The sequence below is a fragment of the Arachis ipaensis genome, chromosome B2, assembly GCF_059453495.1.
Source record: "Arachis ipaensis isolate K30076 ecotype BB chromosome B2, ASM5945349v1, whole genome shotgun sequence".
NCBI lineage: Eukaryota > Viridiplantae > Streptophyta > Magnoliopsida > Fabales > Fabaceae > Arachis > Arachis ipaensis.
In genome coordinates this window covers 14,425,625-14,442,421 of record NC_142437.1, presented here as the reverse complement: position 1 = coordinate 14,442,421, position 16,797 = coordinate 14,425,625, and the positions used below count along the sequence as shown (strand labels likewise).

The following is a 16,797-nucleotide window of genomic DNA, read 5'->3' as shown; positions in this document are numbered from 1 at the left end:
TACTACCCAACATCACCATTTCCAAAGCTTCCATATCCGGGTTCTTACTATGCGATTTGGGAGGAGGGGACGCATCAAGAGTTTCAAGAGTATTAGCTACTTGTTTTCCATGATTGTTAGCTTTAGTGATTATGGGTTTCTCATTTTTTGCAGCCCCATTCTTCACAATTGGGCCTTTTTTATGGCCTATTTGATAATTAGGAGTATTAAACTTGGTGATTTTTTATGGTAGGTATGTCCTTTCTCAATAATAGTTTGGGCCTTGATAACTTGGAGCCCAGAATTAGTTTGATCCTTAAGCCCTTCCACAGTACTCTTTTTGGCATCTTCCTCACCTTCTTTATATAAGGCATTGAAACGGGACCCTTTCCACATAACTTGGCTCCAAATCTCCTTTTTTTTGCTATATTTGCCAAGAAATCACACTCATTAAGAGAACCCTTTTTTTCTTTTTTTGGAAGGAAATATCTTTCTTTCTCCTGATTGGTCTCTTGACCAACATCCATGGTCCGAAATTGGACGTGGCATTAGTGCTAGCATCTCGGACATTAATTCCCTCATTATTCTTTCCATTTTGGTCACCTTCCCCATTAATGGTATTCCTTTTATCGGAGTTTTCATCATCACTGAAGTTGGCTTGGTGAGTCGACGCCTTAGTTTCAAGATTATCGTAGCAAGATTCTGAACGATGGCTATACTTACAGCAAGAGAAAGAAATTTGATGAAGACCTTCATACTCAATGTTCAGTTCGCTTCCCAGAACAGAAATGCGGGGCACCAGTTTCTTGGTTAGATCGATTTTCACACAAATTCTCACGAATTTTTCCCTTGAGTGTATAGAAGTCGCACGATCTATTTTGAGCATATGAACAATAGTAGAACCCACCCTCCAAAGAAATCGCTGGTTATAGAGTTCTATAGGCAAGTTTGGGATGTGAACCCATACAACAATCTTTCTAACCACATTCTCCGACGTGAGGAAGAAGGGTCTCCATCTTTGGACAATAAGGTAATATCCGGCTATCATCCACGGTCCTTCCATAAGCGCATGAGAATAGTCCTCGTCATCTGAAAAATGAACAAGAAAGTAGTCACGATCCATGTCAATGACATTAATGGTACCTTTCCTTACCCAATCCCTCTTTAGACGTTGTTCCATGAAGGCCAAACCAACCCTCTTGTCCAACAACTTCACAATGAGGGCTTTTTTCCAAGGTTTGCACCACTCTTCAAACTCTTCCTTAGAAACAGGAATAGCCGGACAATGGTCAAACTCTTTTGTAGTCTCCTGTTGATCATTGTCCTCTTTATACCATCGATCTTTGGGATTAGAACCGTCCTCCACCATATCATCAGCAAGCTCCATTTCTGGTATCCCTTCAAGACGGGATCCGTTGATGGCCAAGTGCACTTCCTTGTAAGCGAGTTTCGAAACTATCAGTTTATGGGATCACCCATAACTGAAGTATCTATAGGATCCACCGGTTGATTGAGGTCCACTTCATCTCGAGTTTAAATTTTTTTTGTGCTTCGTTCGACCAAATCTTCTTCTACTTGTGATAAAATCCTAGCAAAGCATTTCATCACGGTTTTCATTTATTATTATCAAATAGTTTAATTTAATCTAAATAATAATAATAACATTAAAGATTAGTTTATTGTAGTAATTATTATTAAGTGGATTGTAGGTATATATTAATATTAGTATAGTTATTAATTGTTACAAGGGAATAGTAGAATAAAATAAATTTTGAAGATTTTGAATAATGATTAAATTAATTGTTATTATAAATATATTATGTACATATTTAATTATTAATTAGTGCATTTTGTTAGTTAGATAGATCTGTAATTAATATTTATTTTATGGTATTGGACTGGAAGTTAGTTAAAATGTTAAAATTATTTAAATATAATTAGTGAAGTAAGTAAGTAATTAATTAACTGAGGTATATTATTATTATTATTATTATTATTATTATTATTATTATTATTATTATTATTATTATTATTATTATTATTGTGACCGTTAGTTTAGTTTAGGTAGTAAATTAATTATGTTAGTAAAAGTAAATTATAAAAATGAATTTAATAAATTATTTATGGTTATAAATTTTTTTTGCGGTACAGTGATGATGATGATGATGATGATGATGATGATGATGATGAGTTTAATCTTATATTATAGTTATATAAATATAAAATAATGATTAATAATTATTATTATAAGTAAATAGGATTTAGATATTAGAAAATATATTTTTAATGGATGTAATAATAATAATTAGATTTATATTTTATATTTATTTAAGTTTAATATTTTAGTTATATAAATATAAAATAATGAATAATAATTATTATTAAGAAATAAATAGGATTTAGATATTAGAAAATATAGTTTAATGGATGTAATAATAATATTTATTTAAGTTTTATTAATTATATTATATTACTTATGTGATAATAAGAATGAAAAAATGTTAAATATTATTAATTAATTAATTATGGTTATATTTGATTAATATGATATATGCCTACGTTTTGTAGGGTTTACAGATGTTAATATGTGATCATTATTTGCTATTGGATCCGTACAATTAAATTGTGGAGGGGTATTTATGGGAGACTAATTTTTATTATGTTTTTCAGATTGGAGTGTCCAATGTCAGTCGGCATTGGTTAATGCTCTGATTGAGAGATAGCGGCCTGAGACTCACACATTTTATTTTTCAATTGGTGAGTGTGCTGTGACATTGGAGGATGTGGCGATAATTTTTAGTCTTCCAACAAATGGTCTTCCAATTACAATAAAATTGTGGAGGGGTATTTACGGGAGACTGGTTTTTATCATATTTTCCAGATTGGAGTAGTCCAATGTCAATCGGCGTTGGTTAATGCTCTGATTTACAGATGGCGGTCCGAGACTCACACGTTTCATTTTTCAATTGGTGAGTGTGCTGTGACATTGGAGGATGTGGCGATAATTTTTAGTCTTTCGACAAATGGTCTTCTAGTTACAAGACCGACCCTGAGTAGTTATGAGGCCTTAGAGGTCGAATGCTTGCATCATTTTGGTGTTGCACCTAGGATGACAGATTGTAGAGGAGGCTTCATAAAGTTGACGTAGTTTCGGAGACTGAAGGATCATTTAGTCTTGGATAATGATATTCAGATTCAAATATACGTAAAGTGCCACATAATATTATTATTTGGGATCGTTCTTTTTGGAGACAAGTCTGGGACAGCGGTGCACTGAAAATTTTTGCCGTTGCTCCGTAACTTCGGCAGGATCATACAATTTAGTTGGGGTTCGGCATGTCTAGCGCACTTGTATAGAGCATTGTATAGAGTCACTCATGTCGACTGCAAGGAGATCGATGGTCCACTGACCCTTCTACTTACTTGGGCTTGGATCCGTCTACCATTTCTATCACTGATTCCCAACAATACCCGAGTCTTTTCGATTGCAAATAGGTAAAATTAATCACCATATTCTATGAATAAGTGTAGCACATTTTAATTTTGATTTTTATGATAACAATTTATATAACGGATTGTTTGATGTCAACTGGCGTAATTCGGAGCGTGCTAATCGGCCTTATAGATATCATTCTCTTGCTCACTTTAAGAGGTCGTTGGATGATCTGCAAGAAGGACAAGTATGTTGTATTCAATTATTTTCTATTTTTGTTTAGTCATATTATTATTTGGTGTGTAATTCTCTGTTAATTTCAATGTGTTCAGTTTGTTTGGGAGGCTTATACAGTTGATCGCATTGAGGCAAGCATGATTCCTGCTGACATCTATCAGCACTCGGTTATTTGGAGTGCCATAGTGTCGCTGATATCTTTTGAATGCGTTGAGTGGCATGCGTCTGATAGGTTGAGGAGACAATTTGGATTGAGCCAGGGCATTCCTCATCAAGAGCGGGATCTAGGTGTAGCACACGGTGAGGTACTGATTGGTCCTAAGAATCAAGATTGGTCTGATGTGCACTCTTTTTGGGTGATGCAATAGACGAATTGGTATAGTCACATTCTTGTTGCTCCCCTAGTTCCTTTACATTATCCTTTGAATATTTACATGCATTGGTATCAAGGTACATATAGTGCCCACTTCCAATTGTCAGATCTCGCATTTCAAGAGAATCAATAGGGCAATCTAGTGGATGATCAGGAGAACCAACAGCCGCCTCTATTACCGCCGCCACTGCCACCCCTAGTTTTACAGCCACAAACACAACAAGAGCCTCAGTCATATATTCCTCAGACTCAGCCCGCGGATTATTTTACACCATCAGTTCCATTACATCAACAGTATTGGGGTGTTCCATAGTTTGAATCAGGGGATCAAGCCTCATTTAGCCAGCTGCTTGGATTCATGGCTCTAGTGCCAGGTCACCCACATTCAAGTAACTACAGTGACATTCCCACCGACCAGAGGGAGCACCCAAGTGGTATTGCTTCAGGTAGGAGGTCCTTGGACTCGAGAACTCGGCACTGCACTTCCTCATCACATTCTGGAGGTAGACAGTCTGTTGACTCAAGTTGGAGTGATAATGCCATGGCAGGGATCATACAGAGCGGGAACCCATGGCGTATTCCAATGAGCCTAATTCAGGAGAGTAATAAGGCAGTTGATGATGAGGCTGATGACTACCTAGTTGACCATCTAGATGAGGATGAGGATGAGGATGCGGATGACGACGAGGATGAGGATGGCGATGATGATTCAAATGGTCAAGATGATGAAGACCGCGGCGATGATCCAGCGCCTAGTGCAGGTAAAGTAATTTATTGGAGTGATTGCACTGTATAAGCTGTATTTAATTGAGTTATATAATTGTATAGGTCAAATTTTGTTTAGGGTACTACTAGATAATCTATTTGCTTTGATTAGTTGGCCATTGCTTGTGTTGTGTTTTGATAGGTACAGCCATAAGCGAAAAAGAAAAAGGCTATAACTTTAGAGCTGATCCTCCACGTCGGAGTGCTAATCGATATACTTCGTTTGCTTTTAACAGAGTTGCAAAGAAGTGCAAAAAGTTCTATCATGATATAAAGTGGGAAATGAAAAAATAGTGCCTTTGTGTCGTTAACTATGTTAATTAGAGTTTATGTCATTTACTATGTTTATTCACATGTACGATGTTTAATTAGAATTTATGTCATGCACTACTTGGATACAATATATAATAACATCATAAAGATAATGCCAAAGTCATACAATATCATCATAAAGATAATGTAACAACAGGAAAAACTATATTGGGTGGCTGGATCTGCACTTGCACTACCACGTTGATGACATCTGCTATGGCTGTGGCCCTCGGTCCCGCATTGCTTACAGTGCCTTAGTGCATGCAACATCTGAGTGTCCATCTCATTCAAGAAGCGGGTCATCTTTGGCCGACATTTGGCAACTCGTCTGAGAAACGGATTGCCTACAAATCGAGGTCCATGATAACCAGGCCACGTTGTCGGATTCCCTAGTGGCCTAAACCTAACTCTGTATACTCTTTGAACTTAGTCCATATTATAGACGTCATGAACGTACACTTGCCAATCAAGCCGTTGATTTGCACAACAAGCAAATACATGTCGACACGGAATCTGGTCCACTTGAAATTCACCATAGTCACATACTCTTCGACGTAGGTCAACTACATACTCCACTCCACTCGGCATCTCACGTACTTCAAATACCTCATTCTGTCTATCAAAGCAACTAACCTGGATGTTTTTCGATGCCCGTTGATTCGCATGCAATTTAGAAGTCACAAGCTCAGAGAACACATGTCCAGCATTAATACGAGCCTTAGTCTCGGCTCTTTTTCTTGTGAACAACTTATTAAGTCTGTAAAATGTTGCCTTAACAAGTGCAGTGACTGGGAGATTGTGTGCTCCTTTCAAGACCGAATTGATGTATTCCACTAGATTGGTAGTCATATGACCCCATCGATAACCACTATCAAACGCCAAAGCATACTGTTCACGTGGGATCCGGTTCAGCCAGTTAGTGTAAGCCTCACCCTGTTCGCATAATGGCTAATCACACATCTCATACTCGCGAACCATCCTCAAATATCCTATGATAAGCAAAATGCCTCCTTGTAAAAACATGCATTATAATAGAATCTGTAACAATAACAAATTTCGTTGTATTCAAATTTACCTATGTTGATGATAAGCTTCTATAGGTACGGAGCCTTGAACTTTCTCAAGAAGTTTGACTCTATATGCCTGATACAAACATGTGGAAAGCTCTAGAAGGAGACCAGGCTCTGTTACTACGAGCAATAGCTGAGTTGATGGACTCATGTCGATCGGAGATAAGGCCCACATCGTCACGTGTCACCACATGCTGTTGCAAGTTACTAAGAAAAAAGTAATATGCCTCAAATGTTTCTCCATCCACTATCGCAAATATAATAGGCACGATATTGTTATTACCATCCTGTGAAACTGCAACCAATAAACAACCCTTATATTTTTCATACAAATGAGTACCGTCTACCTGTACTATTGGCTTGTAATGTCTAAATGCTATAATATAAGAATAATAACTCCAGAAGACTCGATGTAAAACACGGATATTAGGAACCAAGTCATCACCCTGGTACACAAGCATTGTTTCAAAATGAACGACTGCTGATGACTCTTTGTGACACATGACCTCAAACCATATGGACAAAGCTTCATATGATACTTCCTAACCGCCAAAAATTGACTCCACTACCTTCTGCTTTGCTAATCATGCTTTGCGATAACTTACGATGTAGTTAAACTTCGACTGTACTTTCGCAATGACTGATTTCACCTTTATAGATGGGTCACTTCTACCAAGAGCTTAATTGCTTATGCAATTGTGTTGGAATCTAACTTCGAATGGTCTTGAGAAATGGTTGCTCTAGGACAAGTGTGACTACCATTGTACCTCCTTATTTCCCAACAGTACTTCTTGCACATTTTACTAACCCTGATCAGCCAATCACAACCTGCGCCGTATTGTGTACATTTAGCATAGAATGTTGTTGGTTCCGACTCGTACACCCAATAATCTATACTTCGACGGATTGTATAATCTTTCATCGCCTTAATCATTACCTCCCTAGAACTGAATTCCATTCCCACAATAAATTCACCATCCGTCACAACAGGAAGCTCTACTACATTCACACCACAAAATATGTATTTCGATAAATAATTGTTAAATATATGTCTTAACAGTCAAAATCTATCTATAAATTATAAATATAAATATAAATAAGTTTATAATATAAATATAATATAAAATCTATCAACATTTGTCGTTATCCAAAATATAAATATAAATAAATTAATAATAAATTATTAACCATGCAAAAATATAATATATAATAAATTATAAAATATACATAAACAACTAATAAATAAATAAAAATAAATAATCAATCAAATACTACTTACTAAATTAAAAAAAAAACATACATGATTAATTGATATTCCAGAGATCACATGTTGGTCATGTTACTTAATCAATCTACAATATTTATCTATCACACATTATATAAAAAATACATACCTGCATTCATATACTGAGAAAATTTTGGTGCATGTATAGCCTCCAAATTTAACGAGCATATAAAAGTAGGCTCTACAAACAGATGCTGGTTTATTAGTGCATTTGCCACCTCCGCGGCACCTACCTCCATAGTGCTGTTAGCTTGATTTTCGTCTCCACCAGAATCAACGACCTCATAGTTACTTTCAAACTCATCGTCGCTATCACTATTATAATCTTCCAACTCAATATTTAGGTCTGCTTCAGATTGTTCAAACTCAATATACAACTCGATGAACGATATCTGTGAGCGAATTTTCATATACACTGAAAACATATATTGCATGCTCGCTTCATCGGTCACATATTTGGTTTGAAACTGAACGAACCCGCCAAATACGGATATATGATACTTGTACAAAATATGACACTCTTCTAGATATTTGAGAATTCATTTTCTCACAAATCACACATTTTAATTCTTCAAACGACAATATGAATGGAATAACGATATCTTGCGGATTTTTACACACAAATTTCAGTCCTTCAGCTGTTTATAACAAAATCTGTCCATGATAATATATTTTTAACATCACTCTATCATCCATTATGATATATTCACATCGAACGCTCTCAATCTTAGTATTGTTTCTGTTGAAACAATGAAGAAGAAGAAAGAACCAGAGGGGTTTCAAAAGAGAGAATTGAGAGACGAAGAAGAAATGGAAAGATTGGCCAACATTGGGTATATATAAACACAGAAATCAGATGATCTGACCGCATTTTAACCAGTTTAAATGTTTTAAAGAACTAAAATTGGACCATCCAATTAGCGGTATATACGAATTAAAATTGGACTGTCCATTTAGAACCTTTCTTTCCTAAAGAGAGTCCATAAATTGTGTGAAGCAATTTGTACCTACCAAGATTTTCTCTTAAGTAATTGTTAATGTTTCGAAAATCAAACTTAACTGGTCAGTTGAATCGGAAATGTTTGACTATGCGATTCAATTAATAAATAAAAAAATTGACAAATCTTTAAAAAAAAATTTAAGAGATAATACTCAATTTAGTCCTTTAACTTATATGTGAACATCAATTTAGTTTTTAAAATTTTAATTGTCTCTATTTAGTCCTTAAACTTTGTGAATGTGACTTATGTTAGTTCCTGAGATACTTTCTGATACACAAACATTGATGGAACGCTAACATAGACTGTCGAATACCACGTTGGACCTATAAAACGACGTCGTTTTTATTTTGGCATTCAAATAGTCTAAAAAAATATCGTAAGTGATATTATTGAAACTTTTCCTTCTAAAACAAGTGATCTAACATTATTTTTGGATTATTTGAGCGCGAAAACCAAAATGATCTCATTTTACAATTCTAGCATGATATTTGGTAGTTCATGTCAGCACTTTATTAGCATTTTTGTGTCGAAAATTGTCTCAAGGACTAATGTAAATCACGTTGGCAAAGTTTGGGACTAAAAAAAAATTAAAATTTTAGGGACTAAATTGAGGTTCACATACAGGCTTAGTAACCAAATTTTTTTTTTTTGGTGACTTAAAAGAAAAAAAACAAAAACTAAGAAAGAAAAAAAAAAAAAAACAAGAAACTGCTTAAGAAAGGCAATCTCGCTGAATACTACTCTCAAACTCCTTCCAAGGCAATGGAAGCTCCACTTGGGGAGAAATAGTCCTCATTGCAGTCTTTGCCATGATGTCTGCTACTGTATTTGCATCTCTCAAGATCAACCGAAGATCAGCACGCCATTTCCAAGACATGATATCTCGGATTTTTAACACCAAAGGATCAGTAAACCCAGAGCAATCTTGTAAATTATTGACAATAGTAAAAGCCTCCACACAGTCTGTCTCACATATAATGTCTCTTTGTCCCGAGTCCCATGCTAAAAGAAAGCCTCTCCAAATAGCAAACAACTCTCCTTGCAAAATGCTACGACTCTCAATTGTTCCCAGACAGCCTCGTTGCCACCTTCCCTTCCAATCTCTGCTAACACAAGCAAAACCAACTCGAGCACCACTGCCAGGATAGCTAGCATCACAATTAATCTTAAAGGTACCCACTGAGGGGGGAATCCAAGAGCCACTAATGGTTGAGGGGATAGATAGTCGTTGCAACTCAAAAATATTTCGGAGCTCCTTTTCTAAGGACAAAGCCATACCAATCACCTTATCTGTGGTCCAATGCTCGTGAGGATGAAAGATCTCGTTGTTTCTCGAACACCAAATCCACCAGAGACCAGAAAAGAATCTAAAGGGGCGCTGTTTGCTATTATGTAAGAACCAACTCATCAAATCCACTGGTTGATCGGAGATCCCTAAAGCTTGCCAAACAAGTTGGGCTTTTGGACAATCCCGAATACAATGTAAAACCGACTCCTGACTTGAGAAACATCGTGGACAGCTATCCGTGTGCGAAATGCCCCTTCTAAAACGAAATGCAGCAGTAGGAAGAGCCTCCCGAAGACATAGCCAGGCCAAAAATTTGTGCTTTTCCGGAACATGTTGATGCCAAAGCCAAAGCCAATTACCCCTATCCTCCCAACTAAACATCTTCTTACTGAGCCATAAATAACCACTATGAGCATCATAAACCTTTGAGGCCGCACCAGTCCAACACCAACCGACCTCTGAACCAGCTTGAACATCTGGGTTGTAAGAATTAATGTTGCTCTGCAGAGACTGATTCAGAGGAGAATAGATATTCTCAAGGTTCCACTGTCCAGATGACCAAAGGTCCAAGATCCTGAGATCCGAATCAGAAATGTGAACATAATCCATCTCCTGACACAGTCGCCCCTCTCTTCTCCATTTAGAAAACCAAAAGTTCTGTTCCAAATCCCCAATGCACCAACTAAAACCTTCCTTTAGGATATCCCAAGCTCGACATATACTCTTCCAAACATAAGATCCACTTCCTCGAGACCGACTAAAACAATCATCCTTAGAAGAATGGTATTTCTCCGTCAACAGTTGAACCCATAGCTTGTTGGGATGGTGAAAAAGTTGCCAAACTAGTTTTCCAAGAAGAGCAATATTGGCACAAAAGGGATCTCTAATTCCCAGACCTCCAAACTTCTTAGGAGTGACCAACACTTTCCAGTTAACTAGATTCAGACCTCTACCATCAGCTTGACCCTTCCATAGAAAGTTTCGCATCATGGATTCTATCTTATTAGTTACCCCTTTAGGGAAGAGAGATACTTGCATGCGATAAGTAGGAATCGCAGTCACTACCGAATTGAGCAAACAGAGTCTGCCTGCCTTATTAAGCAATCTTCCTTTCCAGCTGGCTAGCCTTCCCCGAATCTTGTCCAAAACATCGTTGAAAGTTGCGCGTGTCACCCGAGAGTGATTAAGGTTCACCCCTAAATACTTGCCCAAGTTCTGAACGAATCTGATGGAGGAGACTCCAGTGAAAATCTCTTTTCTTGTCGCTGAAACATTCTTGGAGCATAGCGCTTTAGATTTTTCCACATTAACCTTCATCCCAGAGGCTCTGCAGAAATTTTCCAAAGCTACCATTACAGTTTGAACTTGCTGTTTTTCAGCTTTACAGAAAAGAAGCAAATCATCGGCAAACATCAAATGAGAAATTCTTGGACCCCCTCTAGAAACCGCAACTGGCTTCCACACGCCCTTATCAACTTGCTGATTAATAGAACAGGACAATCTCTCCATACACAACACAAACAGATACGGTGATATAGGATCTCCTTGCCTAAGACCCCTGCTCGGAGTAAAGCTATTTAATCTATCCCCATTCCAGAGGATAGACAGTGAGGAAGCAGTGACACAACGCATAATCAGATTGACTGTCGGAGGAGGAAAGCCAAAACTCACCAGGGTTTGTTTCAGAAATCCCCAATCCACTCTATCGTACGCTTTCTCCAAATCAATCTTAAAGGCCAGGGTGCCTTTCTTTGACTTTGTCTTCTTCATGAAATGGAGAACCTCTTGTGCTACAATGATGTTGTCAGGGGTTCCTCTCCCCGGGATAAACCCTCCTTGAAGGGGCCCAATAATCTCTTTGAGATGGGGACGAAGTCTATTGACCAAGACCTTCGTTATAACTTTGTAAACCACATTACAGAGACTAATTGGTCGGAAATCCTTCATGGAAACCGGGTTTTCTACCTTCGGAATAAGAACCACAAGAGTTTCCATCATCCTTGGATCCATATCCAAACCAGAGAACGCATGATGAACCATAGTCCAAACATCAAAACCAACAATCTTCCAGTATTCTTTAAAGAAGAAAGCCTGAAACCCATCAGGGCCCGGCGCCTTAAAAGAATGCATACTGAAAACAGCCGACTTAACTTCTTCCAGAGTAACTGGCGCTGTGAGGCTACAACAAGCTTCATCATTCAGGGAAGGCAGTGGCACATCACCAAGACAACCTAAGTCTACATCCTCCGACTGGCAGAATAGACGTTTATAGAAGGATTCAGCTTCCCTTCTAAGGACATCCGGGTCTGTTTCCCACACCCCATCTTGAAGAAAGAGACCATGAATCTTATTATGCTTTCTCCGCACAAGAGTCTGGACATGAAAGAACTTGGTATTTCTATCCCCAAATTTTACCCACTGCTCTCTGGATTTTTGAAACCATAGAAGTTCCTCCTGCACAAGCGTGTTATTAAATTCCTCAATCAGCTGTTTTTCTTTTTGCCGCATAGACAAATCTTCCATTACTTCAAGTCGCTTCTGAAGGAAATTAATCTGTCTCTCCAATTTGCATTTCCTAACGAAAATATTGCCGAACACTTTAGAATTAAACTCCAAAGAGTTCTTCTGCACTTCTGAAAGCTTGCCGTACATCTCTCTGTAGCCAGCCTGCCATGACTGGTTCACAATATTTCTGTACCCCGGATGAGTTGCCCAAGCTGCAATAAACCGAAAAGGTCTATTCTTTTTCGGTTGGGGACGACCTGTACAGCGTACTAGGATAGGACAATGATCAGATTGAAGCCTATTTAAAATATCTGCGTAAGCCTCTGGAAATAGAGATAGCCAGCCACTATTGATACAAACCCGGTCAAGTTTTTTCGCCACCTCAACACCATTTTTAACCCTTCTGTACCAAGAAAATTGTCTTCCAATAGTCTTCAAGTCAAACAGATTACTATCCCCTAGAGAGGCAGCAAGCCGATCTGCATGATGACTCGAGAAGAGGCAACCCTTAGATTCATGAGAGAATAGTACTTCATTAAAATCACCAAGAACAATCCATGGCCCGCAGAAAGACGAAGACTGAGTAACAAGATAATCCCATAGCAAAACTCTGGTATTAAATTGAGGACTACCATAGATACCACTGCACCTCCAAATCACATTATTTACATGAACCTCAACTGTAACACACTGATCGAAAGCATCAACCCATTTGCAGTGAACACCCTGTATTGCAGAAAGGAACCAAATACCCCCCTTGTGTCCTGACGCCTCCACTATACCAATAGGGTGATAACCAAGTCTTTCCCAGAACATTTTCAAGTGTTGAAAAGGACAGTGAGTTTCAACCACAATAAAAATTACAGGTTTAAATTTCCTAACCAACTCTTTACAATTCACCCGGGCTAACTTATTAGAAGCACCCCTAATATTCCAAGCTATTATATTTAAACTATCCATAATATAAAATATAAAAACATAATACATTTAATAATACTAAAAACATAATACATTTAATAATAAATTAAATACATTTTAAAATTAAAAGATATAAAATACACTTATTTTTCAAAAAAAATTATAAAATATAATTAAACAATTTTTTATTTGGTTATTTGTTATTATTCTATAACATAAAATATATAATATCATAAATATTAACTCTTTTTTTTATATAATAAATTATCTTATCTTTAATATTATAACATAATACATTTAATAATACTAAAAACATAATACATTTAATTTAAATTAAATACATTTTAAAATTAAAAGATATAAAATACACTTATTTTTCAAAAAAAATTATAAAATATAATTAAACAATTTTTTATTTGGTTATTTGTTATTATTCTATAACATAAAATATATAATATCATAAATATTATACATATATAAACTTTGATATTTGTCTTTTTTGTTTCTATTTAACTCTTATTTTATACTTATATGAGATTATAAAATTTAGTTAGTTTTACACTTTAAATTTATGTATTTTTAAAATTTATATTAGCATATGTTAATATTTTTGTATATTTATTTATATTTTATATATTATTTTATTATAATTCGGTTATTTTGGTTAAATTACAGTTGAACCGATTAAATATTTAAATTGATAAATTAATAAACTAATAATTAAAGTGGTTCAATCACGGATTCAATTTTTAGAATTTTAATAATAATTTTTTAACCTTTTTATCTTTTAAAAAAAGTAGTTATTGAGAATCTTAATCTATTCTCCTAACTATCCTTCTAGTACTTAAATAGATATATTATTTTTTAAAAATATCAAAAAAATAAAATAATTTAAAACCTTTTTATTTAAAAATTTAAAAAATAATTTAGCGAATGAGTTAGTATTCCTAATCATTCTTCTTTTCAAAAATGTCCCAACATCTTCAAACTCTACTAGATCACATATTCCTATCACTACACATGGTCTAACATGATTTTTGTTGGTTTCCTAGTTTTGAACCATTTAAGTAAATCGCCCGAATCCACTCCATGAGTAACACTTAAAAACCATATATATAAAAAGAGGCCTGTTACACATACACTTATAAATTATATAAGTTGATCCAAATTCAAGAAAAAATACACGTACCATTTCTTTAAAATCGAATGTCCAACGCACGTGCCTTAATCACCCTTCCACAACACGTTCGTTATGGAAACAAACTACGATTCTGCAGAAAGGTTCTAACTTGTCGCAAATAGTAGAAGATCAAGAAGAAAAGATACAAATCTCCATCAAAAATCACCAGAAAAAAATGAAGAAACATTATTCAAGGTACTGTTTTACTGTTCTTCTAGGTTTTTTTCTAGATTGTCTTTGCCATGTGCCTCATCCTTAACCAACAAAACATTAAAAGATTTCAAGAAGAAATATACTGTCTCCCCCATGTTTTGGATGTATTTCTTAAATCCTTTAGGTGTATTTGTGTAATCCTTTGGGTGTATTTCTGTAACTGTTTGGGTGTATTTCTGTAATCCTTTCTGTAACCGTTTGGGTGTATTTCTGTAATCGTTTGGGTGTATTTCTGAAGTTCCATTATCTTCAAAACAATTTCAAAGCTTGATTTTAGAAATCATGAAAATCGAAAAAAACACGAAGCAAGAAGGAGATCCAACAAATTTGGCAAGAAATTCGAAAAAAGAAACGAAATCTTTTGAAAAATGGAAGTTATATATTTGCGCGTTAATTGATTTGAATTGATTTAAAAGTTTGTTAAAGAGGCACGTAAAGCAGCACGTTTAGTGGGTTTTAATTCTCTTCAGGCTTGTAAAGCTTGTAAGCGCAAAACACTTGTATGTAGAGATTAATCCATATAAAAAACTAGTATTTTTATCCGTAATAATATTACAGGAATATAAATTTTTAAAATTACAATCTATTTTATTCTGACAGTATAAATTATACATGGCACAAAAGATTTATAAAATCAAACTACTTTTACAAAAAAAAAAGTCATAAATTAACAAAAGTCTCTGACTAAAAAGACCAATGTATTTGTAAATAAAAAATCAAATAATAATTAGACATTAGCATAAAAAATTATAGTGATAGTTATAAAATTAATTTAAAATTAATTTTTTTAAAACAATTGAATCTTGATTCTAACTTTTAATTATAACATTAATATTCTCTCCAAATTATATGTAATAAATATTTGAAAGAAGAGAAATAAAAATATACATTAGAAAAATAAGCGGTGAAAATTTAAAACTAAATAAAAAACTAATAATAATAATAATAATAATAATAATAATTTTTTTATTTGAATTATATTATTTTGTTAATTTTGTTTTCTGTAGAACAGAAAGATAGAAAAAATTGAGAATGAGAGAAAAGAGAAAGAAAGATAAAGATGAAAAATGAGAGTGAGAGTTTGTTTATCTTGGAAGAATAAATTTAATTTTAATTGTAAAAAAATATCGGATTACATATTTTGATTTGTCAAATTACTAATATAAAATATAAATTATATATAGAGTAAAAATAATAGAGAGAAATAGAAAAATATAGAGAGATAGATGAGAGAATTTAGGAAGAGAGTTTCTTAATTTTGAAAAAAAAAATCTCTCAATTTTAATAAGAGAGTGTCATGTGACACATTTGATTATTAAATTAGATGATAATATATGATACATAATATAAGTATATTTTAATTTCAATTTTAATATTTTAAGTTTAATTTTAATGCAATTAAAGAATGTCATGTTGCACATTTTGATAGAATGGTTGAAGAAATGAGAGAAATAGAGAAAGGAAAAGGGAAAATGGAGGAGGGGAAAACTTTTTAATTTTGGAGGGAAATATTTGATTTCAATTGCAATGAGGAAGTGACATATGGCACATTTTGGTTGTAAAATTAGTAAGGAGGAGAGAATAACTCTTTAATTTTGGAGGGAATAATTTAATTTCAATTATAATAAGAGCGTGACATGCGGCATATTTTAGTTGTAAGGATGAGAGGAGAATTCTTTAATTTTGGAGAAAAAAAATTTAATTACCATTACAATGAGAAAGTAACATATAGTATATTTTAGTTGTAAAATTAGATATATATAATAGAATAATAGATAATAGATAATAGATTATTTAAAAAACAAAACTATCGTTGCATCTATTGTTGATTCGGATTCATCATGCATGAGAACTTTACTTATTTTCAATTACATAAGAACTTTTCAAGTATATATCATGTAGTGGCTTACTTGTTAACAGTTATATATATGTTACATATGTATAAAACAACCTTTTAAGAAGGAAGAAAAGACAAGTAGGGGTGAAAATGGGTAGGATAGGGTAGGGTTTGGATTCAATCCTAATTTTATCTGTGAGTTGAGATTTTTATACAAACTCAATTCTATTCTATCTGCGGGTTGAGAATATCTTAACCCTAATCCTATTCGTTCTTAATCTGCGGGTACCCGATTTTATCCACGGGTTACAAAAAATATATAACATTATTATATAACTTGATGATAATTTAAAATAGAACTTATTTTTATGTAAAAAAAAAAATTAAATTATCAATTAATG

At 34.5% G+C, this 16,797-nt stretch overlaps 1 protein-coding gene across 1 annotated transcript; it reads right to left on the bottom strand.

Annotated features, from left to right (window-relative positions):
* Window positions 1-403: 403 nt before the first annotated feature.
* On the bottom strand, window positions 404-1,348 carry LOC107626822 (uncharacterized). The gene has a single exon (XM_016329719.2). The coding sequence runs from the start codon at window positions 1,346-1,348 to the stop codon at window positions 404-406; it is 945 nt and encodes a 314-aa protein (XP_016185205.2).
* Between the last annotated feature and the right edge of the window lie 15,449 nt (window positions 1,349-16,797).

Bases quoted from the DNA above. Each gene is read 5' to 3' on its own strand.
- LOC107626822 (XM_016329719.2), bottom strand. From the start codon at position 1,348: ATGGTGGAGGACGGTTCTAATCCCAAAGATCGATGGTATAAAGAGGAC.